Source organism: Passer domesticus, chromosome 1 (assembly GCF_036417665.1).
Source record: "Passer domesticus isolate bPasDom1 chromosome 1, bPasDom1.hap1, whole genome shotgun sequence".
Taxonomy (NCBI): Eukaryota; Metazoa; Chordata; class Aves; order Passeriformes; family Passeridae; genus Passer; species Passer domesticus.
In genome coordinates, this window is record NC_087474.1 from 80,364,950 (window position 1) to 80,390,733 (window position 25,784).

The 25,784-nt window shown below is 37.5% G+C and overlaps 1 protein-coding gene across 3 annotated transcripts in view; it reads left to right on the forward strand.

The window, feature by feature from the left end:
* DROSHA (drosha ribonuclease III) overlaps positions 1-25,784 on the forward strand; it is a 76,133-nt gene that overhangs the window by 25,948 nt on the left and 24,401 nt on the right. For all 3 annotated transcript variants that reach the window (XM_064427260.1, XM_064427267.1, XM_064427274.1), the window contains 9 exons: positions 2,947-3,116; positions 7,646-7,770; positions 11,088-11,187; positions 14,127-14,234; positions 17,433-17,540; positions 19,887-20,025; positions 20,703-20,763; positions 22,676-22,735; positions 24,685-24,784. In XM_064427260.1, coding sequence (XP_064283330.1) covers positions 2,947-3,116; positions 7,646-7,770; positions 11,088-11,187; positions 14,127-14,234; positions 17,433-17,540; positions 19,887-20,025; positions 20,703-20,763; positions 22,676-22,735; positions 24,685-24,784 — 971 coding nt within the window. The remainder of the gene's footprint in view (positions 1-2,946; positions 3,117-7,645; positions 7,771-11,087; positions 11,188-14,126; positions 14,235-17,432; positions 17,541-19,886; positions 20,026-20,702; positions 20,764-22,675; positions 22,736-24,684; positions 24,785-25,784) is intronic.

Below are 25,784 nucleotides of genomic sequence, written 5' to 3' on the forward strand. Positions count from 1 at the left end.
TTAGATCACAATTCTTGATGTGTGAGGGTCAGCATCACTGGCACTCCTGAGCACATTTTTCTGATTGTTTCTTTATCCTAATGCAAGCTTAGACCTTGTAGCAAATAGCGAAAGACAAAAGCCTTCATTCCAATGCAATTCAACCCTGGCCTGCCAGCCGAGGACAAGATTCCATGTGGAGCGTTGCGCTCATTTTGAGCAAACAGCTTACGTAGGCATTTAATGCATCCTAAGACACCAGGACAGACTTTCAGTCGATGTAAATGTCATGGCTCCATTGAAAACGTGTCCTGCTGAGATCCTGCCAGTGATTGCTCCAGGAAGGTTGTGTGGACAGAAGGATGTGTTTCAGCTGTGGGATTTAGGGTGCAGATGAAATACGGAACGACCTTCATCGAGTGAGCTGTGACCTGGAGGTGCTTTCTGGTCTGGGCTTTGAAATTTTATTGGGATATTAATTATAGCTGGTGCAAAATGAGTTTTGGCTTGTTACTGTGGAGAGTACTGATGGCTAGATGACTGTATTTCTAATTGTTGTTCTTCCTGGATACACATTACTCAATCAGAGGCAGAGCTCTGAGGCTTGCTAGCAAACATTGATTTGGTTTTGCTGAAGCAATTTACAAAATAAGCCATCAAGCCACATGTGGCTGATTAACTTGACCTCATCACAAAATGAGAACAAGTTCGTCCTGCCTAGTTTGTGTAGCTTAAGGGTGCTTTCCTGTTCAGGGTTTTTATATTCTGATTTTTTTTTTTTTTTTAATTTTAGATTAGAAGTCAGCTCTTTCTGTGCTGTTGGGTTGTTTACTGATAGGGAGAGATAAGTCTCTGTAATATGTATTCCTATGTGCTGCTTCTTCTTTAAGGTTCCCAGCCTTCTAACTCTTTTCTAAAAATGTCTTTTTCCTGATATTTCTGCATATGTAGTTGCCTTTTAGCATCTTTTTGACAGGTTTTTTTTTTAATCAAGCTTTCATTTTTTATTGATTATTTTTTGAAGTATCCTTGAAGATTTTTAATTTTCAGAGCATGGAAATCTATTTCCTTCAGGTGTGTTTGCAGAACACTTCCTAAGTCTAATCAAAGAAGATGTTGGTGCATCAGATCTCCACACATCCATCAGCTCTCTTTAAAGATAGGAATGAATTGCTGATTTCCCATCCCTTCTACTTTTTTCTTTTTTACTTTCCTAACATTGTCTAAAAATAATAATGTTTGGGATGTCAGGTTTTCTATGTGGATTTACTTGGGGACAGGCCTTGGAGTAGCTCTGACCTAGTCATATCTGGTTTACTGAGATGCATTGCATGAAGAACAGTTGCTGTATTGTATCCATTTTCATAGGTTTTTATGATGATAAATATATTCAGAGAGTAAAAGCCTAGAAAAAAACACATTTGAGGTCCCAAGTACTGCATATTCTGATTTAAAAAGGGTCTCTGATTTTCACATAGCACAGCCATCTATAGCAACCTGTACATAATCTTCCATGGGTAAGGATACACTTACATTTTAGTGACTGGTGGATGGGGGCTACCTTTTGCATAAGAGTATAATCAAGTTGTTGACAAAGAACAGCCTTGTAACTGGAGCCCCCTTTAATCTGAAGGAAAATTTTGCACATTTAAAAATCTGTCCTTGTAGCTATTTAGAAGTGTTTTCTTTTTCCAGTGAGGTTTGGTGTGTATTTTCCCCACTTGAGATTCCCTTTTGGAGTGAGTTAGCTGTTCTGAGAGGCCAAGTTACACCATTGCCTGTCTTCATTTCCATGCAGTAGTGCTGTAATCCCAGCAGAAGTAAGAGAAGGGAGGGCTTGGTTCCTCACATACCTTGTAGAGAACATCATCTTACGCAGTGCTGCTGTTGTGCAGCAGCTCTGCAAGGCTTTTCCACCGTGCCTGGGATCACTCTTTGTGCTGTGGTGTCGTCCCCCATATTGCTCTAAGGTTTTACTTCTGGCTTGTCACTGTTTCTCTTTTGTGGGTGTAGTGATGGAAAAAAAACATACCCAGTGGCTGGACTAGATTGTTTCTGCTCCCTCAGGGAAGGAAATCAGTGTTTGTGTTCCATGGGGCTGAAACTCGAAGATTCCTCCATACCTACAAATTAGCACTGTTATTAAAGGAGGGAATTAGAGAGATGTATGTCAAAATTAAAGCATTGGGGGAACATGCAGTGACTTTACTGACAAGAGCAGACTTACTGGATTTGAATAGTCAGTGATCTGAGTGATTGCTGAGTGGTGATCTGTCAGGACCATCACTCACCTTTCCTGTGTGCATATTCACATCTGTACCTGGCTACCTGAAGCCAGTCAGATTATAGTGTCTTCTTTTGTTACAAACAGCCTTTGCTGTTTATTTTTCCTGGGGTCTCAGAGGTGTTTAGTAATTTTCACATGCCCTTGATTCATTTAGTGACAGAAGACAGCATGAGGCTCTTTAGTCTTCATTACTGCAGTTATGGCATGTAAGCACTACAGATGAGTTTAAAGTGCAGGGATAGCTTACTACATTAATCCAGAAGTATCCTGTAAAATTTTGAGTGTACTTAAAAAAAGCTGCATAACACCTAAAGGCTTTTTAACTGCTGTTGTGAAAAGAATGATAAAATTGTGAAAAGGAAGATATAACTGGACAGCATAACTGACTGTTCTGCTTATTCATTTTAAAGTTTATTCAGGCAAGTTAGAAACTTCAAGTTTACAGTATGATGGAACTGTTACTCTTGCCACCATTGCTGTTACTGCTTTAGTTTAGCAATTACGTTTATGTGTGAGCAGTATTCATCAGTAAAACATTTGTCTTCATATTTGTCAAATCACTTAAGCATTTTGCATTTTATTTTGCTCTTACAAATGCTTTGTGTTCTGCATATTTTCTTTTATGCTCATGCTTTAGGATTGAATCTCTGAAATGTGTTTTTTTTATTTGTGGTTTTAAGATGGAGGAAAAGAAGTACTCTCAATGCATCAGATTCTTCTCTACTTGTTACGATGCAGTAAAGCTCTGGTGCCTGAAGAGGAGATTGCCAACATGCTTCAGTGGGAAGAACTGGAATGGCAGAAATATGCAGAAGAATGCAAAGGGATGATCGTTACCAGCCCTGGCATGGTAGAACAAATAAATAATTTTTTGGTTTTTTTGTACAATCCAGTGACATGTACATGTCTTCTTTCAGAGAGCTTGTTACAGGCTAAATTAAAGCAGGAAAACCGGTGGCAGTTGCAGATTGCAGTAGGAACAGTTTATTGACTGGTTCCAACCCTGAATTGTCCCCTCTGCTGCTGTGCTAAAGGATGTATTTTCACATGGGCACTGTTTCAATGTGCATGTTAAAAGGAAGAGCTATATTTTACGTGTGTAAAACTTTCCTATTTTCCTATTTTCTCAGACAGTCTTTATGTGCATGATCTCATTCTCTTTTCCCAGACACAGCACAGAGAAATAGCAACTATTTGCTATTTACTTTCCCTCCTTTGACCCCCTATTGACAGTTGTATTTAATGTGTGCTAACACTGGCTTGAATATGGAAAAGGTGTTTTCTACCTATGTAGTTTTTTCCACATTGTTTTTGTGTTGCTCTCACTCACACTGAGGAATTTTGTGTATGTTAATTAATGCATGTAATAATTTTTGGTGCCTAGTTTGAAACCCCTGTGGCTTATTATTTTTGGAACAATTGGTATTTTAAAGCACATGTTCTTGAACACAGCTCCTTTCAACTCCGGTGTGTATGTGAATTCAGCCCATTATTCTGAATTTCCCTTTTAAGAAATGTAGGTCACAAGAATAGATGAATGTCCACTAAAAGCTGCAGGATTGTATTTGTAGAGTTTTCAAAAGGGTATCTTAGAGGCATATTTTGGACCTAATATTTGAGACTGACATGCAGCTTTCTCAGTAGTAATACCTTTCTTTTTCTGACTTCATTTTCCTCCTTTGCTCATAGCTCAAATTCTTAGTTTCTTAAGAAAAAGTGGGACTTGGTACCATGCCTAAGAAGAAATCTAGTTTTTCAACTGAAAATCCTGTCCCCAAACTGCAGCCAGGGTGACATGCTAAATATATTTTTTCAGTTCATATTTTTAAATATAGCGGCATAACATTAGTAAAGTACTTAATAAGCTAATAATAACTTGGGTCAGATAATTTTCCCCTTGATTTCATTCTGAGTAAAGTAAAACTTTTGAAACAACAAGAAAATTAGCCTGTTTCTGGAAACATGACATACAAAAATACACGTGAACTCTCACTAGGGAAAATTCTACCTCAACTGCTTTAAATGATTGCTAAACCAGAACCCTATAACAGAAATTGTTAGAAAACCTAAACAGCCTTAACTTGCCTGTGGTTTCTGTGATACAAGGTACATGCCTGTCCACAAGTTGTCAGCATCTGAATGCTATGCACTGACATAACTTCAGTTATTTTGCTGAAGTTATGCTGATTTCAGCTAGCTGAAAACTCGCTTTTTTGTTTAGCATGGAGCAATGCATGTGTGTTCCTTCCTTGTGTCACAGAACTCTAAATGTCTGTATGTACAAAGCAGTGTGATTTGTGAGCCATAGCGTTAATTCTGAGATCTTGTGTGATTTTTTACTGGCAAACCTTGCATTCTACAAGGCAGCATTTTTAGAGACATGTGGACATCAAAATATGTAAGCATAAAAGAAATCTATAGTGCTTTGAAATGTCATGTTATAATGGCATCATTAGAACATGTTTTTTCTCTCAAGATTGCAATGACATTCTTAGTTTGTGGATTTTTCCTGTACATTGCAGCATATTGGACTGACTATGAATGTAAGTGAAAAACAGAGTATGAAACTATTACCTATGCATTTTCCAACATTAGAAGATAAAACAGTTCTGTTGGAGACAATAGTAAACTGTTTTAGAAAATGACAGCTCTTCAATTCAATTATATCCACTTGAAACAACAAAGTAAAAACACTAAATTTTGTTTTGTTGCACAGCATGTAATTCCTCTTGTGATTGAATCTAGGTTTTATGTATATGTTTTATTTTTTTTCAGTGTAAGGTGTATATTTGTGCAATATGGAGAAGGGAAAAAACTTATAATAGGATATAAATCCCACTTAAACAACTAACAGTATTTCAGCATTATTTAAAATTATTTTGTTTATTCATGGTGTTTCATTACTTCAATGAAGCTTTGTGTTGGAATAGATTTAGAAGTTCACAAATTGTAGTTATCTTTCATATTTCACTCTTCCTAAAATATTGTTGGTTTTCTCACTACTACATAGATGTATGTATATATTAATATACTTCTGTACTGCATCTGTGTGCTATTTCATGTTTTGTTCTAATGTCAGGAGAGCCTTGATTCATGAGATTTGGAGTAGGAGACAAAAATAACAGACCTCTGTTCTGTTAGAATTTTTTGGTTTTGATGTGACTTTAAAGGCAAGGTTGTGATTATTGGATAGTCTATCAAAGCACTTTTAAAAGAGCACAGGGATAAAGCTCTGGAAGAATAACATCTAATTTGCTTGCATCCTGTCTGCTGGTGTGCAATTTATACTCAATGTTTCTGTATGTTGCTGTTTGTTCATTTAACCTTCAGAAAGGGCACTGGAGAGGAGGCTGGTGTTCATGATGAAATAAAAAAAGCATAACCCAGCTACACCCCTCTCATAGCTGTCAGTGAGGGAGCACTTGTGATTAGGTCTTGGAGAAGTTCTTTTGTCCTGTTTGCTGTCAGCCCTCTGTGAGGAGCTGTGTAACTGACTGACAACTGCAAGACAGTGTCACGGAAATGAAGAAGGCTTTGAGTAGTCCTGAGTTCACACATTTAACACAGACCTTGCTATATTCATAGTGAAAGATGTCCTTTTTGCACTTCTGAGTATTTCATTGCCTCTGTTGATGTATCTAAATTGTGTTTGTATTTTTTAATTGTATTGATTATAATTGGTATATTGAGTACAATTATTTTTTAATATTCTGTTAATTATATTTTGCTGACCTGGTTCTCAGAGGAGTGGTGTATCAAGGCTGCTTTTGAAGGGGTACAGAGATGGGAGAAGTTCCTCGATTTAATATTAAGAGTGGGGAGAACCAACAAACAACTTATAAACAGACAAAAACTTCTCAAGCTGGTGTTGTGCAATCTCGAAAAAAATGAAAAACAACCCCCTAAAAATAAAATTAACTTTATCCCTAAAAAACAGCACCTTTAAACTCTTTTTTTTTTAGGGAACAACAGTTTGTCTGGTGCAAATATTGCCCATTATTTTCTTTAGGGCTTTTTTTATTTTAATCGTTTTTTATAAGAAGCGCTGTGGGGAAGACCTTTTTTTTTCTTTTTTTTTTTTTTTTAAACCATCAGCTGTAACTAACTAATTTCATTAGGTTAACTATTAACTAACATGAATATTTTTTTCTTCTGGATTTTTTTGGCTGGGTAGATGTAACTTTATGTTCAGTCATCTTCTCTAAAGGGAAGCTGATAAGCATTGTTCCCTTGGAAAATATTTCTTTATCTGAAAGTCAAGCATTTAAGTAAGTTTTTTTTTTAGAATAGATTGAACTGTGGCCATATATAGCTTTGCTTTTCCGTGCAGAAAATTATTCCTGTGAACAGTTCTACCAAGGTGGTTTGGAGGGTAAAAGCTTTATTCTTGACACCGTTTTTATTGTTTTGTGAAGAGAATGGTGGGAGCTGTTTGTGTAACACTGAAACTCATCTTTGAGTGCATCTTTACAGTGCTAAATGAGAAGTTCTGAAATGCAGGTAACTAGAAGTAATGCCCTTTTTCTGAAACCTAAGACAAGCAAAATATATTGGCCTCATCCAGCTGATTGCAAAGGGGGGAGAAAGCAGGCACATTACAAAGCAGCCTGACAGGTAATGGAGAAGTTGTTTACTTGGAGACAAACTGTGCGCCTTCAGCTGAGTTTTTAAATATGCTGGGTAAGTGATCAAAAGCTCTGTGAGCAGCATGTCTGCTACAGTGATGTGCAATTACTTACTCTCTGCGTTCATAGAGCTGAAGCGAAAGTTGCCTTCTTTTGCACTGTCCTTTTTAACAATGAAAAGAACTTCTGTTTTGAAGTGTTAAAAGGCCAAAAGTCTCCTCATTATACAAGACTGTATTCCTCCTTGTACACATCAGCCTAGGAACCTTTTGTGAGAGTAGTATGACAGATTTTTTTTGATGCTGTTTAGTCAGTGTGATTGAATGGATCTAATAATGCCTTCATTTGCTTTGGGAAATCATGAACTAGAATTAGAGAGGTAACATGATCTTAGCAAACTACTCAGGCATGTGGGTGTTTGGATGCCAGAATGCTAATCCTAATTTTTATTTCTGGTGTGATGCTTGACCAGAGAAAGTTGTTTTAAGTTCTTGGAAATAGTAAAAGTAAATTTCCAGATGTTTAAAATTAAAAGGCCTTTTTGGATTTTTTCTTTGAGTGTTAGGTCAATTAACTTTGTTTCAGTTATTGTTGTTGCCAAGTGTTTATAATAGTATTAATGATTAGTTTAATGTGCATCTTACTAAGTCTGGAATGTTGTTGCTTCGTGTTTCCTGGATAGTGTGGGCTTGAGGCAGTAAATTTTCCATGGAGCTGCTGTCAATTTAGTTGCATTTTGTTTTTTTTCTCCTAGAAGCCCAGCTCAGTTCGTATTGATCAACTAGACCGCGAACAATTCAATCCTGATGTAATTACTTTCCCTATTATTGTGCACTTCGGGATACGACCTGCTCAACTCAGTTATGCTGGAGATCCTCAGTAAGATGCTTTTCCTTTTCTTTTGTACAGGAACTCATTACTGTTGTCATTTGTGCCTTAAATAGGGCTTGGTTTTGTGCTTACTTGAGTCCAGTATAAAGCTTAGCGCTTATGATATTGGACACAAGCTCCTGCAAGTTAGAAAATATGAGGAGTAACTTTTTCTCTGGAATAGTTCAGGATCTGCTGAAGCAAACACACATGCACATGTGGTATAAAACGTCTTAACCTCTCAACAGCTCTTCTAGGTCCAGCAAAAGGTGGTTCCTCAAGCTCCATGTTATTTCTCTGAGAGGCCAGTGGAGGGTTTTCAGAGAGAGAATAGCGTAACAGGAAGGCAGAGAAGGAGAAGTAGTTACCCAAGCTTCCTAATATCTGTAGCATATAGACATCTGGGCTAGAGGATGTATTTAGGTAATTTTGTTAAACAGCCCTGAGTGGATGTTTTTAAATTTCTCAAGTCACTGTTTGAGTTTTCTTATGCTACTGACAGGGAGAAGATTTCAGGTAATCACTTCACCAGTACTGTTGTGTATCATATGCAAAAGTAATGATTTTTATTTCAGAACTGTTGCTTCATTGTTTGATTAGATGTTCTTCAGGTAATGTAGCCATTTTCTGTTTGATTGCTTCATGGTGATTGTTTCTTGCATACTGCTGTATCCTACTTAAACATCTCTTTCTGGACTTTGAAGGATCATGTCTACATAGTGTTTCCTAGCTTGGAAGCTTTTGCATCCATGCTACTTTTCTGTGCTTTTAAAATCCTGATAGAGTTTGGGAGGAATGTAGAGAAGGAGTAGAGAGGGAATCAGGTCTTTGGGCAGACCAATAAATTGTGTTTCACTGTGGATTGATGAGGGGACGCAAAAGTGATGATTGGATTTTGTTCCCAGTTCTTTTCTTAAGCTCTGACTATTTCAGGGAATTCTTCCAGTGATTGGGACATCTGTTTTCTGCATGATGACAGTATAAAGCCTGTCTCTGGTGTGTGTGTAATTAAGGTTGTCTTTTTCCTCAGTGCAGTAGTTTAGGAATGATATTCCCCAGTTTAGTACTCCCACTAATAAGAGAACCACAAGCCACTCCCTTCCCCTTCCACTGAGAGACACAAAAGGTGGAGACCACAGGTTGAGAGAACAATGATTTACTGGAAATAGCAATGAGACAAGAAAAATAACAGTAACAGCAACAATACTAAAAACAAAAATGCAGTAAGAGAGGATGATTTATGTGCAAAATGCTCAACATATCTGCAGTTTTGAGGCCCAAACATGCACATGCATGTATGACAGTTGTATTCTTTTGCAACTGCTTGCTGAGGATTTTAAATTCAGCGTGGCAGGACGTAGGAATATTGAGTGCTCACCCAGATAATAAGATGGGATTTTTGACCTTGATCATTAGCATATCTCTTTATCTTTTAGTTTTCTTGTCCATAAAAAGGAAATAATTAGACCCAAAAATATAAGAATTATCTCTACTTTGATGCTGAATTTATTAGTAGCTGGAAAGTTCTAGTATTTTCATTGAAAATAGTATAAAGAGACACATTATTCTTCCCACACATTTTTTTTTTCTTGAAAATTTATTCGTGGGTTTGTTTTTTGTTTTCGGTTTTAACCTTGGAGCTGCTTGCAGAACGTAGGTATGTTTTGTTTTATCAAAGTAACAAAGCATTTTTTGTGAAAGACCTCTGTGGCGCTGTCATAAATGTCAGGCTTAGCTCTGGTGTATGTGCACCCAGAAGAGATTTTCCTCTAATGTGTCTTTTCTTTGTGATGATGTTCTAATGCAGAATTTTTTGTAATGGTAATATGTTTATTAATTCTCAAATTTAATTGCAATAACAAAGCTTGTTTCACCCTTGTCAATACTTGCAGAAAAATGTGTATTGTAGATCACAGTTTCAGGTTCTTGTTTTTGGGTTGAAACTTCCTCAAGGCATTTGTTCTTTTTGTTTTGGTTGATTTGTTCATTAACTTAATTTTTCTTTTTTGGATGGTGATTTATCAAAAATAGATGTGCTGTTCTTCAGATTGTAAAAGTGTGGTGAATGGAGCATGAGAAAAATCTATGGATTGACCATTTCAGATGTGTTTGTAGACTGAAAAAGTATCAGTATCTCCAGAGGCAGAGAGTATACATTCAAGAACGCTGCAGAGAAATAGCTGGGGAAAAAATGCCAATAAGAAAAGATTTGTTTATGCGTCTGTAAATGTGGGATGCTGGGAAGATTATGAAATAGTAAGAGCTGCTGATTCATTGACTGCTAAGCCACTAACATGAAAACTTCCTAATGAAACCACTGCTCTAAGTTGTTGCTGGGGAAGATTGTCTTTTATAACATAAATACAATTAAAAATTAACTTGAGTAAACTTCTTTCCTCTGGCCTCTAATTCCTTGCTTCCTATTCAAAGTCTGATTTATGGTTGTCCTGAATACAGAGGTTACATTTTGAAGGTAGGTAGCATTGTTTCCTAAGGACACAGGGTCCCTGTCATGATTCTCTTTGTTGCTCCTCCCATTGTGACTTTTGAACCTGTTGGTCAGTTACAACTGAATATAATGTTATGTTGTTTTCAAATGGAGTAAGTTCTTACAAATTTGGTGAAAGTTTGTGCTAAATCACTGAGGGACTTGTACCAAGGAAAACGTATGTAATTAGACACTGCCAAAATAAGAAAAGGCTAGATGGTTGCAGAAAACCAGAAAACTTAAGTATATGCCAGTCTCAGAAATAACTTTAATTGCTCTTTTCATTCAGCACAAACCCATAGGGAACAAAACTTTCATTTTGCTTTTCACTGAGTAACTTCATGTTACATGTGACTTGTAGAGCTCTTCCTCACTGAAATGTTTGAGCTGGTGTAAGGACAGACACTTCCTGGGGAAGGGTGCTACTCCTTTGCAGTGAGTGATAGGTAAACCATGTAGAGAGGAATGAGTTTTCACCTGCCTGAATTGAGTTAAGGGGCAGGCACGTCTTTTCAGCATGCAGAGGTGGCTCTTTGGACAGGATGGGTGGGTATCTGGGACACCTGGGGTCTGCCTGGATCTTTGCTGTTCTTTACCTCACTGTGCACACCAATGCCTCCTCTCTGCTACCTGGCCCACCCTGCTGGAGCAGCTACCCAGGCACTATCACCTCTCAGAAAAAGCTTTGAGATTATTTTATTTCTGTAGCAAAGAGGTGCTTGTAGACATTCTTTGTGTACATTGTGTGCATTATTAGCAGCTGGTGTGTTTCTAATGACAACAGGGAGACACTTCTGTTCACTGACCAAAATACTTGTTTTCTGGTTTTGTTCTTCAGATACCAAAAGCTGTGGAAGAGTTATGTGAAGCTGCGTCACCTACTGGCTAACAGTCCCAAAGTCAAACAGGCTGATAAACAGAAATTATCACAAAGAGAGGTATTCTGGACCTTCCTATGACTGATAATTGAGCATTGTAATTTGGGAGGGAATAAAGCTTTATGACTGTCCTGTTTATGGAAACAATAGAAATCCTTTGTAAAACATTTTCTTTCCAGACTCTTAACACAGATTTTATTTTTATCTATGCTTGTTATTGAATGGAGGTTTTTTCCTCTTTTCAGCTGTCAAACTGCTGCAAGTTTTTTACCCAATTATAGAAATTATTGTTATGGAACCATAACTTCTTTATAGCTGTTGCCATTAATGGTTTCAAGAATTAGCATAGAGAAGGACTTTTTATTTCATAATACACTTTTAACTGGCTCATGATTTTAAACATTTCTCTTCTGAAATAAAAGCTGCCACATTTGTGTGCATAAACCGTAATTTATTAGGTGGTATGGTGACATTGCTTAAGATCTTTGACTTGAAATCATCTGGTTGTTGTATGATAGACAAGTTATTTTTCTCATTTTGGTTTTTTCCCTGAAAAGTGATGAGCAATAAGCATTTCCTAAGTGCAAATGCTCAACCAATTGGGAATTAAAAGCAGAAAAACAAACACTCCTAAATATAGCCTAAACCAACTTATTTCTCTAAACCCATGGACTGAAGGTTTCAATTTGTCTGGTGAGTGTCCATCAGGCACTCTTGATTTGACAACCTGTGTAAAGAATACACAAAGGAGAAATTAACTTCTCGAGTACAGGATGGTAATTAATTAAGTGTTATTGTATTTTTATTTATTCATTAGAAACACTAATTATTCATAAAATCATAGACTACTCTGAGTTGGGAAGGATGCTTGAGAATCATGGAGTGTGATTCCTGAGACTTCCCCAGTTTATTGGGGAAGTCTCAGAATTTGCACTTTCAGAATTACTTTTGGTTGCAGAAAGTGTTTGGTGTTTGATACATATGACATTGCACCTGAATTTTTTCATTGTTGCAAAGTATAGTATGCTGTTGTGTGAGCACGAGTGTTAGTAAACATTTTATTTAATGCTGATATTAAATAAGCCCTTGGCTTCCTTACTCGTAAACAGAAAAAAAAAAACAAATAACCAAAACCAAACCCACAACATTGTGACTGAACTGTGCCACAGTTGTAAAGGAAAAAAAAAATTTGTTCTTACAGAGGTGATTTTGTTTGCCACAACTACACGCAGAGCAAGCAGAAGATCATTGTTTCATGGGCATATTTTCATTAGGGGGGTAATGTATAGCTCATTTGTAAAATTGTAGTGGATTGTTTGTAAGGGCAGATCATATTTTGCTCCAGAAGATAAAATATTCGTTTATTATTTAGCACTTGCTGTGGGCTGCTGTTTTTTGTTTCTAGACTGTATTATCTAGGATAATGAGTTTTACAAGTAGCTGGCCAAGAGGGAGGCATACAGGGCTGAAGCTGAAACTGTGAGGATAATCTATGTATTTGCCAGTAGAGGTGTCAGTAACTCAGAAGGAGCTGTAGGACTCTACCTGACTAGTACATGGGCTTTTAAAGATTATGAATCACATATTATGGAGTGCTTCTGAGCCAGTCAGACTGAAATACAGCCAGGTCTGGCAAACACTGTAGCACCTTTCTCAGAAAAACTCAATGACACACCTTTGACAATGCACAAGGGGTGCAGTGCTGGCAGCATCTCTGTTCCCTCTGCCATCAGTCATCCACCACTGTGAGGCTGTACAATGATATTATTTGTGACAAGGTCATGCCTGGGGCTTTGTTCCTCTAACCTAACTTTGAGCATTTACAGCAGATGAATAAATTAGGACCTGAAGGCTCACTTTGAAGTCAGTGGAGGGAGAAATGCATTTTTGAAGCCATTTATCCTCTTCACTGAATATAAAAGGAACCAGGGCTATCTAGCGTCTTACCCTAGACACCTCTTTACTGGGGTGTCTGAGGTTTGATGAATCTGTGTCTGGACAGATGCACCTGTTGGAACTACTCTGTGAGTCTCTGCAAATCAGAAAACAGAGCCTGTTCCTGCCCAGGTATGCTCACAGGCTTCAAACTGGGAGCTGGGAAGAGACAGCTTTGAGCAAGTGCCCTGCAATGAAAAGGAGAAGGAGAGGCAGGATAAGTTGCAGCTTTGAAGAGCTTTGTATTCTGAAGAAGGCAGAGCACTGAGGGGTTAGTTCATACTGTGTGGGGAGCTTGCACACCCCAGGGCTTTATAGTATTGGAACCAAGAGATTCTAATCCAGGGCTTATTTATTTTATCTGTTTTTCTTTCATTTCATTTTTACAGAAAATATTTTCTTTCAATGATACTGTCAAAATCTTTCAATTATTCTGACCCTTTCATGGTTTCTAGAGACAAATTGTTTGCCCACCACCAAAATAGCCAGTGGTCAAGGTAAAACATACTTTTAATAATTCTTATTGAAATAAAATTGGTGGATTTCAATCAGCATATTCTCCAGGACTGGTGAATGCTGACCCCTTTGCCAGACTGGGCAGAGTGACATAGCTGAACAGGAACTGTTGCAAAGTAGCCAAGATGACAAAACAAAGCCTGTTTTGCTCCTCCTGAATGTTCAGACCAGGAGTACACACAGAGATGGACATGAGTGAAGAGGTTGTTTTGTACATCTGGTAAAGAAAGTGCTTTCATTATAAGGACTTTACCTTTCTTACTCATGTATCATCTTGGATGTTATGAGTTGGACTGGTTTGTTTTGTCATTTGCAGCAAAGAAAATGTAGTCACCTCTGTTCTCTCCTTGGTCTACCAAAATCCCCTGCCTACACTCTTTTCCAACACATCTGCCAGTCTGTGTCTGGGAGTTATCAGATCTGTACCAGCCTTAGAAACTGCTGACCAAAACTGAACCTCACATGGTATTGTGAATGTGCTGGTGTGTGCATTGCTTTGCTTTGTTGTAGCAAGCTCTTCACAGGAGCTCTGTTCTCTCCCTGCTTAGGAAGCACTGCAGAAAATTCGCCAGAAGAACACAATGAGACGTGAAGTGACTGTGGAGTTGAGCAGCCAGGGCTTCTGGAAAACAGGGATACGCTCTGACGTCTGCCAGGTGACTGAACCAGAGAGATGGATTTTCTTTCTTGGTAGCTGCCATTTACCTTTGCAAGGGTTTCGTCCAGACTGAGGAACCAAATGGAAATGATTACCTCAGTAATATCTGTTCATCTAGGGAACTATTCTAGTGTTCTGTCCCCCTCTTCTATACACACAAAAAAGTTAATATAAAATTTTCTCCCAGGGGTTGATTAGTGCAAGGGAGAGAGGTTAGGAATGACCAGCTTGAGGCTGCAGGTTTGCCAAATGTTGAATCTAATGTGGAACTTAATCCATCAGCTGGCTTGGTTTTATATATTTTAATTTTATTATATTTTTCTATTTAGATTGCTTTTAAAAACACCCCAAGTTTTACAGTAAAGCATGAAGAAATACATTTTTACTTGAAAGAAAGTAAAAAAAACCTAAAACCCCACCACAATTACCTTTTGAGGTGAGCCTCAGTAGAAAGGTATCGTTCAGATGCACTGTTTCATATGCATGACATCTCCAAGGAACATCTCTGTCAGAACCTATTCTGAATCAGTTGACAGCAACCAGCTTTGTGATATGATAAGAATAAATGTAATTTTTATTTAATTTTGTATTAGTAAAATTTGAGTAGTAGTAACAGCCAAATAATTACGCTCGGGACATACTTGCATTATTTTTTAGCTGTTGATTTGGTGATGTTATTTAAGAGTTAAATGCATGCAACTTAATATTAGCTTAACAATGTGAAGTATAAATTAGGGGGGTTGCTAGGCAAGGGTATAGGTAGAAATTCCATTATAATCTTAGAAGTCTGGTCAGGCCAAAGGGAGAAGTTCTAGAGAGAAATGCTAGTAATTACAATTGCTTCTATCTGAAACATTTCTTGTGATTCTACTATTGCTTCTGAAGTAAAAGGAGAATAATGGCACAATATCTCATCTCATAGCTCAGGAACATCACAGTCCTTTCCTATTTTTTGTGTTGTGAACTGTGTATCTTTTTACAGCTTAAGTAAACAGTGTAAATTTCCAGTTTAGGCACTTTGGAACTGTTGTGTGTTATTCATAATATCTTTTGTGATTCATCTCCTAATGTCTTGAATATTCCTGTTTCATTTTGTTGAAGGACAGCAAAACACCAAAGAATGATAAAAGTAAGGCTATTTCACAGTTTTTGTGCCCATATGCAGCTGTAACATCTAAATCAGCCAGTTCTGGTATGAAGGTCCTTTGATTTGATTTCTTAGAGAGGCCAAGAATATGCAACTGTATGTCTGTAAAATGAAAGATTGCTGCTGTTGCTACATGCTTTTTCCCAGATTAAAGAAGACTAAAACTAAATACGCATAAATCAGCTCTGGGGGCAGAGCTCAAGTGCAGTGATTTAAAATTACTGCTTTTAAAAGCATTGCAGTTTAGAAGATTGAAACTCTTTTAAGTCACTTGTGATAGCTTATACTTGCTCTCAGTTCCATGTAGCCTTAATGACACTGGGCTTTGCTGTCTCAGAAGTGAACTGCTTGAAAGGGGAGGAAAAATGGTGAGTGGAATGTTTAATGAAATGTCTGAGTTCTGACAGGCTCACTTGAAGTTACCCAGTATATCAAGTGCAGTACTTGGCCACTGAGCTGGGCAGCACGTAATACATAGTGTGGCAGGATCTGGCAATGCTGAGAAGACACCACCTCTGTTCCACCTCTCCACCCACACCATTGTTGCTGGTGAGCTCTCAACAGCAGTGTAGAGTGTTCAGCATTTCACACATCCCAAAATGTTTCAGCTCACCTACTTCCCCTTAGTAGCTTCAGGTCAGGAGCACTTGCTGTCCTGGGGGATGAGAGCACTATCTAAGGGCACTTGAGAGAGTCTCTGCCTTGCCATGCTAGCTGCAGCAAGACAAGGACATGCAAAGTATTTGAAATCGTACATATTTTAAAAACATCTCTTCTACAGAGATAAATACATAAAACATCAGAAACATTGAATAACCGTAGCCCAAGATGACGGATGTTGATTGAATCAATCAATCAACCAATCAAATAGGAAAGCAGCATTTTGTCAATATAACTTCAAGAGTCAAATTAAAGTCTTTCTGTGTGCTCCCAGCTGCACCACAGCTCACTGTACCAGAGCTGATAAAAGTCTGAAACTTGGTATCTCAGTCCTCAAATTCAGGGACACATGTATTGTAAAGAATGTTAAGTGTTGCTTGAGGAGACTCTTTCTGTCTAGTACGGTGGAGCGTAGAGGCAGGGAGGCACAGTTGTCCTGTGAAGCAATTCAGGTTTGATTTGCTGGTTTTCAATTAATTGCTTCCATGAGGGAACACATATGAAGCACACCTCTACAGTTTATATGGAGATTAAAGGGATGTTCTTACAAATACCCCAGAAAAACTGTAAATGAGTGACATGGTAACAAAATAAATCTTCCTAACACTTCCTAATTCTGCTTGGAGTGGTTTCATATTTTTCTGCCTTTTGGAGATCCAGAGAGTCTTTTTCTTGCCTATTGTCTGGTTTTTTCATCTGAGAGAAAAGGACCAGGGGGAAGAGTTCCTAGTCAACAGCCGACTGTACATGAGCCAGCGTGTGCCCAAGTGGGCAGAAAGGCCAAGGGCATCCTGGCCTGTATCATCAATAGTGTGACCAGCACAGCAGGGATTGTCCTCTGTCCTCAGCACTGGTGAGGCTGCACCTTGAATCCGGTGTCCAGTTTTGGGCTCCTCAATACCAGAAGGACATTGAGGGACCTGGAGTGTGTCCAGAGAAGGGCACTGGGGCTGGTGAAGGGTCTGGAGCACAAGTCTGATGAGAAGTAGCTGAGGGAGCTGGGAGAAAAGGAGGCTCGGGGGAGACCTTATCACTCTCTGCAACTGCCTGAAAGGAGCATGTAGCCAGGTGGGAGATGGTGTGTTCTCCCAGGCAGCAAGTGACAGGACAAAAGGAAATGGTCTCAAGTTGTACCAAGGGGGTTTAAGATTGGATATTAGGAATAATTTCTTTGCAGATAGTCTGGGCAGGGCTCGAGATAAAAACATGATTAATTAAGTGCTTTGATAAGTGAAGGATGGGTAACTGATTTTTTTTTCCCCTCATTTAAACCAAAGCAGTAAACTAGATGTTGTCACAGTTGGGAAGTGTTTGTATTTTTAGCTCAGTCAACTGAATTCTCTGTATACTAAAGTTGAATGATTTTGCTTATTGCATTTGTTTTTTCAGCATGCAATGATGCTTCCTGTCCTCACCCACCATGTCCGCTACCATCAGTGTCTGATGCACTTGGACAAATTGATAGGCTACACTTTTCGAGATAGGTGCTTACTGCAGGTAAGATATGAAAACAAAACTCCAATGTCTTGCTGGTTTCTCTCCATATTACTGAGCTCATCCATAGTGCTGAAGTGCACAGCATTGCCACAGCTTGGATGGACCTCATCACTTGTACTGCAGATCTTTTGAAAGTTTCAGTTTTCCCAAGAGACTTCTAAATAGAGATATCTATTGTTCACATAGGTATTATACCTACATTTACTCCCGTGGTAGATCTGGATTTGCTTGTAATGTGTAGCCAGACAAAAATGCAGTTACTGAAAAGACTGTAAAGTACTCATTGTTGGGCAAGTTCCTTTTTTCAGGTATTTATAGAGAAGACAATGTTATTCTGCAGATGAGTGGATGTGCCTTGCTTCTTGTTTTTATAGCCAGTTGTTCCAAAAGAGAAGAGATAAAACATTGCCCTTTTTTTTTGCATTTGTAGCTAGTGAATAGAAATTTGCAAACTTCTGTTCAGCTCTTGATTTCTGCAAGAACATGATGAAATTTTTTTATTAACAAGCAAGAGCAGGAACTGGAAAGAAGTTCTTACTTGTTTTAGGTACATCCATGTCACATAACCAACCTTTTATGTTAGTGCTTATTTGGAACTAATTACCTCTGAGGCTGATTCTTTGCATGATGGCCCCTTTCCTCTTAGACTTTTTCTGAGTTTACTGAAGGAAAATGGGGACTTCTCTTCAGAACTTTCTTTCAAAGTAAGCATCATCTCCCTCCAATGACTGGGCTAAGTTCAAAACATGGCAGTTTTTGCATTTCTTTAGAGATTTTACTCCCAAATTATTTTAAGGAAATATCTTTTCTCACAGATTTTCTGGTTTCTAGGATTTGTTTTCCAGGCATTTTCCTACTGCAAGTTGTATTAAACATTGAGCATTTTCTAGGATTTGGTTGTTGGCAAGCTGTCTTTGTTTTAATGTCAGAGATAAAAATGCAGTGATGGAAACTTTCAAAATATTGAGGCCAAACACAAACCAGCAAATAAATTCTAATCAAAAAGAGCTGAGAGCATAAAAATCAAGTGTTAGTCATGTTGGGTTATAACAAATGTATTTTTTAATACTTTGTCCCTACACTCGTTTATTTAAAACCTAAAAACATTTTCCATAACAGGAAGAGCTTTTTAAAAATCTATTTAGTATCAGTAATCTGCTTGAGCATAGGCAATGTTAGATGTATAATTCTGCATTGATTGTTACTTATTTTATCATGGTATATTATTTTTAAAGTACAAGCAGGTTAAAAAAAGAATACACTGAATTATCTATTCAGAAAAGCTGTAATGTGTCATTTAGTCCAGATGGAGCAGAATTTGAGAATGTGCAATTACAACAAACTTAGTAATACTATCAAGGAATTAAAAAGGACTTGGAGAAAGTTCTTGTTGTTGATTAACTATAATTTTACTCTTTAAGTTTTAAGCTTTGAAAGCAACAGACAATGTTTGAGTGAATTACTGAATGTCTTTGCTCACAGTCTGCAGCACCAGTCCTGCATGTGGGTCAGAAGTAACTGCAGCTTGTATTTTCCAGTGTTTCCTCTTTTTCATACACAAGTTTTGTGTGCAGATACTTTTATACAAGCACAATATTTTGATCTGTGTATGTGTAAAGAAGGAGAAAATGTAGGCGTTTGCAGGATGGAGTTTTGAAAAACAAGTTCTGTTTACTGCTGCCATTTCTGCAGTAGTGGTGTCAGCAGAAGAGTAAGCTTTTGGTAATCCTTGGTGGTACAAAGGTAGAACAGAGGACCAGTCCTGTAATTCCTCTTCCATTTGAAGAATGAGTCCTCTATTGTCATGAGGGAAAGAGTTCTTCTGTGATTAACTCTGCCAAGAATAATGTACTTGTTGTTGTTTCATTTTTTGAGCTACAAGAGTTTTATAGATACTTTAATAATATAAATGTGGATGGTTGAGAAGCTCTTTTAATTGTTTATTTTTAATATGAATATTTATAGTTCAGTGTTAGAGTGAATACATTTTTAAATAAGCAAATGTATTGAAATCAGGTCAGCAAAGCTGGTAAGCAAAAGTCTTAAGGCAAATTGATAGTTCATGCTTTTTCTCTTCTAAACTAATTTTTCTTTTAAGAAAAAAATTATGAAAGTTAATTAGTTAAACTGATGATTGAGCATAAATGTTGCTTCATTTTGACATCTGAAATAGCTCACCCTACATTTAAATTGCTGGAACCAAGTTTCTGATTGACTGCATCACTTTGTAACATTCCTTCAAACTGAAAAATAACTATTACTTGCTACCGGTCTAAGATAATGTTTTTCTTTCATTTACAAAAGTACATTTAACCCTTTTTTTCCCCTATGTATGTTACACTATAGCTTGCCATGACTCATCCAAGCCATCATTTAAATTTTGGGATGAATCCGGATCATGCCAGAAATTCCTTATCCAACTGTGGGATTCGGCAGCCCAAGTATGGAGATAGAAAAGTTCACCATATACATATGAGAAAAAAAGGTATGCTATTTACACCACTAACATTTTTCTCTTACCTCACATTTAATCAGTAAGAACACCCTTTGTTCCATTATCATTTCCTTGACCATTGTTCTTTTGAGAGATGCCTTCAGTAGAGGATTTCAAAGATTATATGCAGACACTGGTGAAGTCTTTCTAAAAGACTGGATTTTGCAAATTAGTCAGTAAGTAAAGAGCTGAGAACAAGCAAGGGTAAGAGGTGGGAGGATGTATTTGCTTACATTTTTGGCAAGTACTGTTTTCTTAATTTGCTGCTCAACATGGTGAGCAAACTGGAATATATTTTGTAAATGTGTCTTACCAATGTGAACATGTGGTCTGTCTGCTGCAAAATATTCCTCACCCCTTTAAAGTGTTTTCAGTGATAATGAAGTAAATTGTTTGTTGCTTATGTAATGTTTAGAATGTCCTTTTCATGCAAAGGTGGTATTTATCTGGCTCCCTGAATGTAAAAATTCAATACTGTTGTAATGGAACTGTGGTCAGTTAGGCAGAGAGCATTGGTAAGGATTATACTTTATGTAATGAGCCCTGTAAATAACAGGATAATCTTGTGTACAGCAATTATAAAGTAACATTTTGAGTAATTGTTTTCTACATTTATTCAAAGTGAATTAGTGGCTGTTTACTTAATAGTGCATTGTTTATGTTTTTAGGGATAAACACCCTGATAAATATTATGTCCCGTTTGGGACAGGATGATCCAGCTCCTTCCAGGTAATAAAAATAGTTGTTTGCAAGTAGGGAAGCTGCTGCAGTGGGATATATTTAATATAAACAACCAGCTTACTGTCAGCAACAGCATTGGCAAATAGTTGAAGTGAAAAGTAATTTTGAATTGACTTTTATATTATGAAGGTGTGGTGAACCTCCATTAGTAGTGACATAGTAAATGTTTGGTCATGCCTGCAGAAAATGTCTGAGGAAGGTTTTAATAGATAATTCTATCATTTTTGTTGATCCTTGAAATGAGGAGGACTAAAAGGCTACCTTTTTTCTTTCTGCAGAATAAAAAATAAGATTTGTTGTTGTTGTTATCAGTGCTATAAATTGGATTCTTCATCACGTTTTCTCACAGTAGTGCCTTCCTGGCATGGCACCTTGTTAACAGGAGTGTGGTGCTGAGCATGGGCTTTGCTGATTTACTATTCCAATTTAAAGACAGATGCAAAACCCATTAATGTTTTAATGCAATAATCTGTAAATGACCGCTAAGAATTCTCTGCGTATAAATATAGTTTAAGATGTGGTTTACAGCCACAGGCAACATATTGAGCTGAAGTTGAATAAACAAAGCTCACAAAGCTAATGCAAGGAACAGTTGCAAGTGCAATCTTTTAAATGCATGAACTAGATAGCCATGTGTACTTTAGTCAGCTAGTGCTGTAGCTGGACTGTTCAAGAGCCATCATTTTGGAAGAAGCTTGGGAATAGAAGAAAATTAATTCTGTATAAATTATTGTGGCATTGTTCCCTAAATACTGTTTCAGCTAGACCATGCCCTTTTCTCTTCAAGCTTGAGTCCTCTGAAGATAACATAAGGCTAAATTGCATTCATTCTTATGAAATAACATAAAAATGTAAAGTCCCATCTCTGAGAGAGGTGTGTTTTCAGTTATGTTGCCACACAGAGGTGTTGTAGATTTGCTCACACATTACTGTTTTATACAGCAGAACTACTTGAATTTTTTCAGCCCATAACTAAGGCCTGCTATTTCAGAAATTACACTAATTATATAATTGTTGGAGGAATGAAAATTACAATAAAAGTTGCCAAATTCTTGACAAGGATCTTCTGAATTAAAAAAAAAAAGTCCTGTGGCAATTGCCTTGATTCTTCTACAGTCATGTGTGAAATCAAAAATGGTGTTGCTTACTTGCTTTAGTGTCTGGAGCAGAAATTTGTATGTATTCAAAGACAAACTCACATTCTTTTTCAGCTGCTTGCCCTTTTAGTCCTTTGAATATAAGCAGGCAGACAGCTTGAAGGAAATGAGACTTTATGGAAAACAAAGGTAAATCAGGAGCAGTGATGAAAGAAAACAGGAAATAAAATATTCTAATAACTTAATGACATCTTTGAATGCATCTCCTGGTACAGCCATTTTTTCTTTTGAGCTCAGAGGAAGTTACAGAAGAAGGCATTTAAAGGTGCTGTGAAAAATCCAAGTTTCTGTTCCCTCTGCCATAGCAACGATCTGCTGCAGGGTCATCCTGCCCTGCAGGTGTTGATGTTAATTAGGTAGAGCTCCCTAGTGTCATGCACAAGGCTTGGAACAGGCTGTTTGTTTCAATCAGCTGGTGCCCTCTGATGGACAGAGAAACCTGACTTCAGTGCCAGGCAGCAGTCCTGTTTCCTTTTCCCATTTTGTGAAGCTTTGACAATAGCTCAGAACAGAACATACAGAAATTTCTAAGTTGGTGGTGTCAGTCCTGAGTCTCATGATTCACCTAGTTATTACTCTGTTTTGGAAAGGATTGTAATCCAGAGAGGGTGTGGGAGGCTGCAAAAATTAGTATAATGACTGATTAGCAATCAACTCTGATTTTTTTTCTGTTTTAATTGTGTTGTGTAAATAATCAGTATGTGCTACTTAGGTTATGGTGAACTTTAAAATGCCTTTTTCAGGATTAACCACAATGAGCGTTTAGAATTTCTGGGAGATGCTGTGGTGGAGTTCTTAACAAGGTAAATGGGGAATTCTTCAACAGTTCTCACCTTTGTATGTTATTATTATAGTATTGTGTTTATTGAACTTTCCAGTGTCTACTTTCACTGTGAATGTTTGCAGTCCTGCCTGATATTTAGACCTGCACACCTGCAGACAACACTCTTGATAATTCTTCCAGTGGTCATGATAAAACAAGAAAGATTACAGAATAGAAAGTTAGAGTTTCTGTTTCATGGAGTGCGATTTTAAATTGATTTGGGTTAGAGATTATTCAGCTGTAGACAAGTTGAACTTTATACCCCTTTTTTAAAGGAAAAATATTTTTCCTAGCATGCTATTTTGTTTCCATGGGTTCTTTTTGTCCTGTTGCAAGGGAGAAGCATTTATGGGTAATGTTGAATGTGTTGCAGTTCTTGTATTTCCAGTAATTAGGGCTGTAACTTCCATAACAACTTAAATAGTTAAGCACAAATGCAATCTCATCAAAAGTAATGAAAAAAACTCCATGGTTCATCAAAAATTTTTCCAGTTCTGGCCTGAATATTCTGAAATCAATGAACAATACAGGTATATTATTAGTTACCTCCATTGTTCTACCTTACCTTACTAGAGGCAAACAGGTTGCACAATATGAAGATTATGATCTATTTTCTGCTTTGTTCTACTGTTTTAAGTAGAGGTGTAGTCTTGTTTACTGCTAATTTGCTCTTTAAGCTAGTTTGTTACATGAACAACAAAACTGCCTTTATATCTTTGTTCCCTACTAGCCATTAGCTACGTGATATTAAAAACTATTAGCCCATAAAGGTCTCCACTGCCCTTAAAACTCATGGCCTTTTCTCTCATACAACAGTACAGGCTGATAAGATGGAAGACTTGCTGATTAAAATGTCTTGCATTTTTCATTGTCATTGTTCATCAACCATCAGTTCACTTTCTGAGCTAACTTTTGTCTCGATTCAGAAAAAAAATGGAGCTCAATTTTTGTTCAATAGAGCATGTAAGCACCTATTTAAGTCTGATTTTTTTTCTACCTTTCTTAACTTCAGGTGTCTGCTGTTGTGAATTATGATGCTTGATTGGATCGCCTCTAAGTTTTATAGCAGTTTTTGTCCTTAAATAATCTTACATCCATCTGCATTTTCTCCCTGTATAGTGGCTTAATAAAATATTTTAATAATTAGTGCCATACAGTGCCTTAATTGGAATGTTGAAAACCCTCTATGTATTAACTTCTTTCAATATGGGTTGGATAGTCATAGATGAAAGTATCCAAAATCATTTATTCATTACTCAGATCTTGATGGGATCAGTGAATTACTTGTTTTGTTTTGTTTCTGTTTTATTAAGTACCTTCTAGCATGATGACAAATACCATTAAAGATTGTTAAAAGCCTGTGATTTTTACTTTTCTTTTTTTTTTTTTTGGTTGCTTGTGATATAATGACTTCACACGTTTGATAAATCCGGGCTGTTGAGTTCTGTTCTTTGTTTCCATTAGCATCTGTTAAAGTACTTTAAGAAACATGTATAAGATAGATATCCTGTTGGCAGCAGCAGCACCTGAAAGCAGTGTGTACCCACAGCACGGCGTTTCTCAAGGCTGCGGCTTTCCTTGTGCTTTATTCCTCAGCATCCTCTAGGTGTCAGCTGTGCTGAGCCCTCTGCTGCTGCTGATGGAGAGAAACCTGAGATGAGGGAACTGCAGGCTGGGAACTGCAAGGATTTAGACATAATGTGCTGCCCAGCAGAGAAGCAGCACTCTTCCTGCTCTGCTGCCAGTGCTATCCCATCAGATGGGATTGTTTGAATGTTGTATCTTTACCTTACTTCAAGCTGAATTCCACTTTGGGAAGGGACCCACCTGTATTACCCACTAGGGTCTGAGGGAAGGGCACAGTTCTCTTTGCGTGGTTCCTCTTTAATCACATGCTAACAGCATCTGGTTTGCTTTTTGTTTTGCCAGTGTCCACTTATACTACCTGTTCCCCACTCTAGAGGAAGGAGGGTTAGCTACGTACCGCACTGCCATCGTACAGAACCAGCACCTGGCCATGCTGGCTAAGGTACAGCTCTCTGTGTCTCTGTGTTTGACATCCGTGGGTGCAATACTGTAAGTGTCTGGTCTGCTTCTTGTGGGAGCTGCCTGCTTTGAACATCATTTTCTTTGCTGTGTTTTATGTAAAAGATCGGGGATGCAGGAACCCTTATCAGTTTGAAAGTAGATTTTAAAGATGAAGAAAAACTTTATGTTTTCTCCAAAGCATGCTTTTGGGAAAAGTGATTTTTGCAGGCATAAAGTTTTTAGCCTTTGTTGAAGGTGTGCCTATACTTGCCTTTAATTTGCACAAGTAATGAAGCTCACAGGAGAACTTCAGTGAAGAAAAATAATCAAACTTATAAACATGTTGTTTATAAGAGAATGTTCTGATAGAATATGTAGGGAGAACATGGCAACAGGAACTAAAAAATAAGGGGGGGGAAATGGTGGTCATTTTCAATATGCAGTCATTTTCAGGTCCACTGTAGACTGGCAGATTAGTCAGCAGTATATTAAACAGCATTTTGGAGAAGAGTTGTGTTATGTCCTAGGAAAAATTAAGATGCCTTAGAATTTTATTTAATTTAGTTCTGTGAATGACGGAGTTTTTTATATTTCTATATATGATACTGGTGCATGGTATTATGATACATAAAGTTGATTTGATCTATTCATAAATAGGTAGGTATTCCCTTATTCATTCTTAATTTTGTTAGCTTTTTTTAACAAACAGTCTGAGACTTTCTGATGTAATTGATTATGCCACACGTGTGCACACACTGTCCACTGTGTACTGCTGATAGTTTTCAAGAGGCTCTTTTAATCTTTCCTCTCTGTAATCACGCAGTGCCCTAAACAAGCTTATCCAGTCTTGAGATTTTTGCAAAAACTGCAGGGTTTCTAACATATCATCTTTTCTCTCAGCTCTCAGGAGAGGCTTAGGGTAGGCAGTGAACAGAATAATTTTCTTCCACATCTTTCTTTATTAATTTAGATAAGCATGAATTGATTGAAACATTTCATAT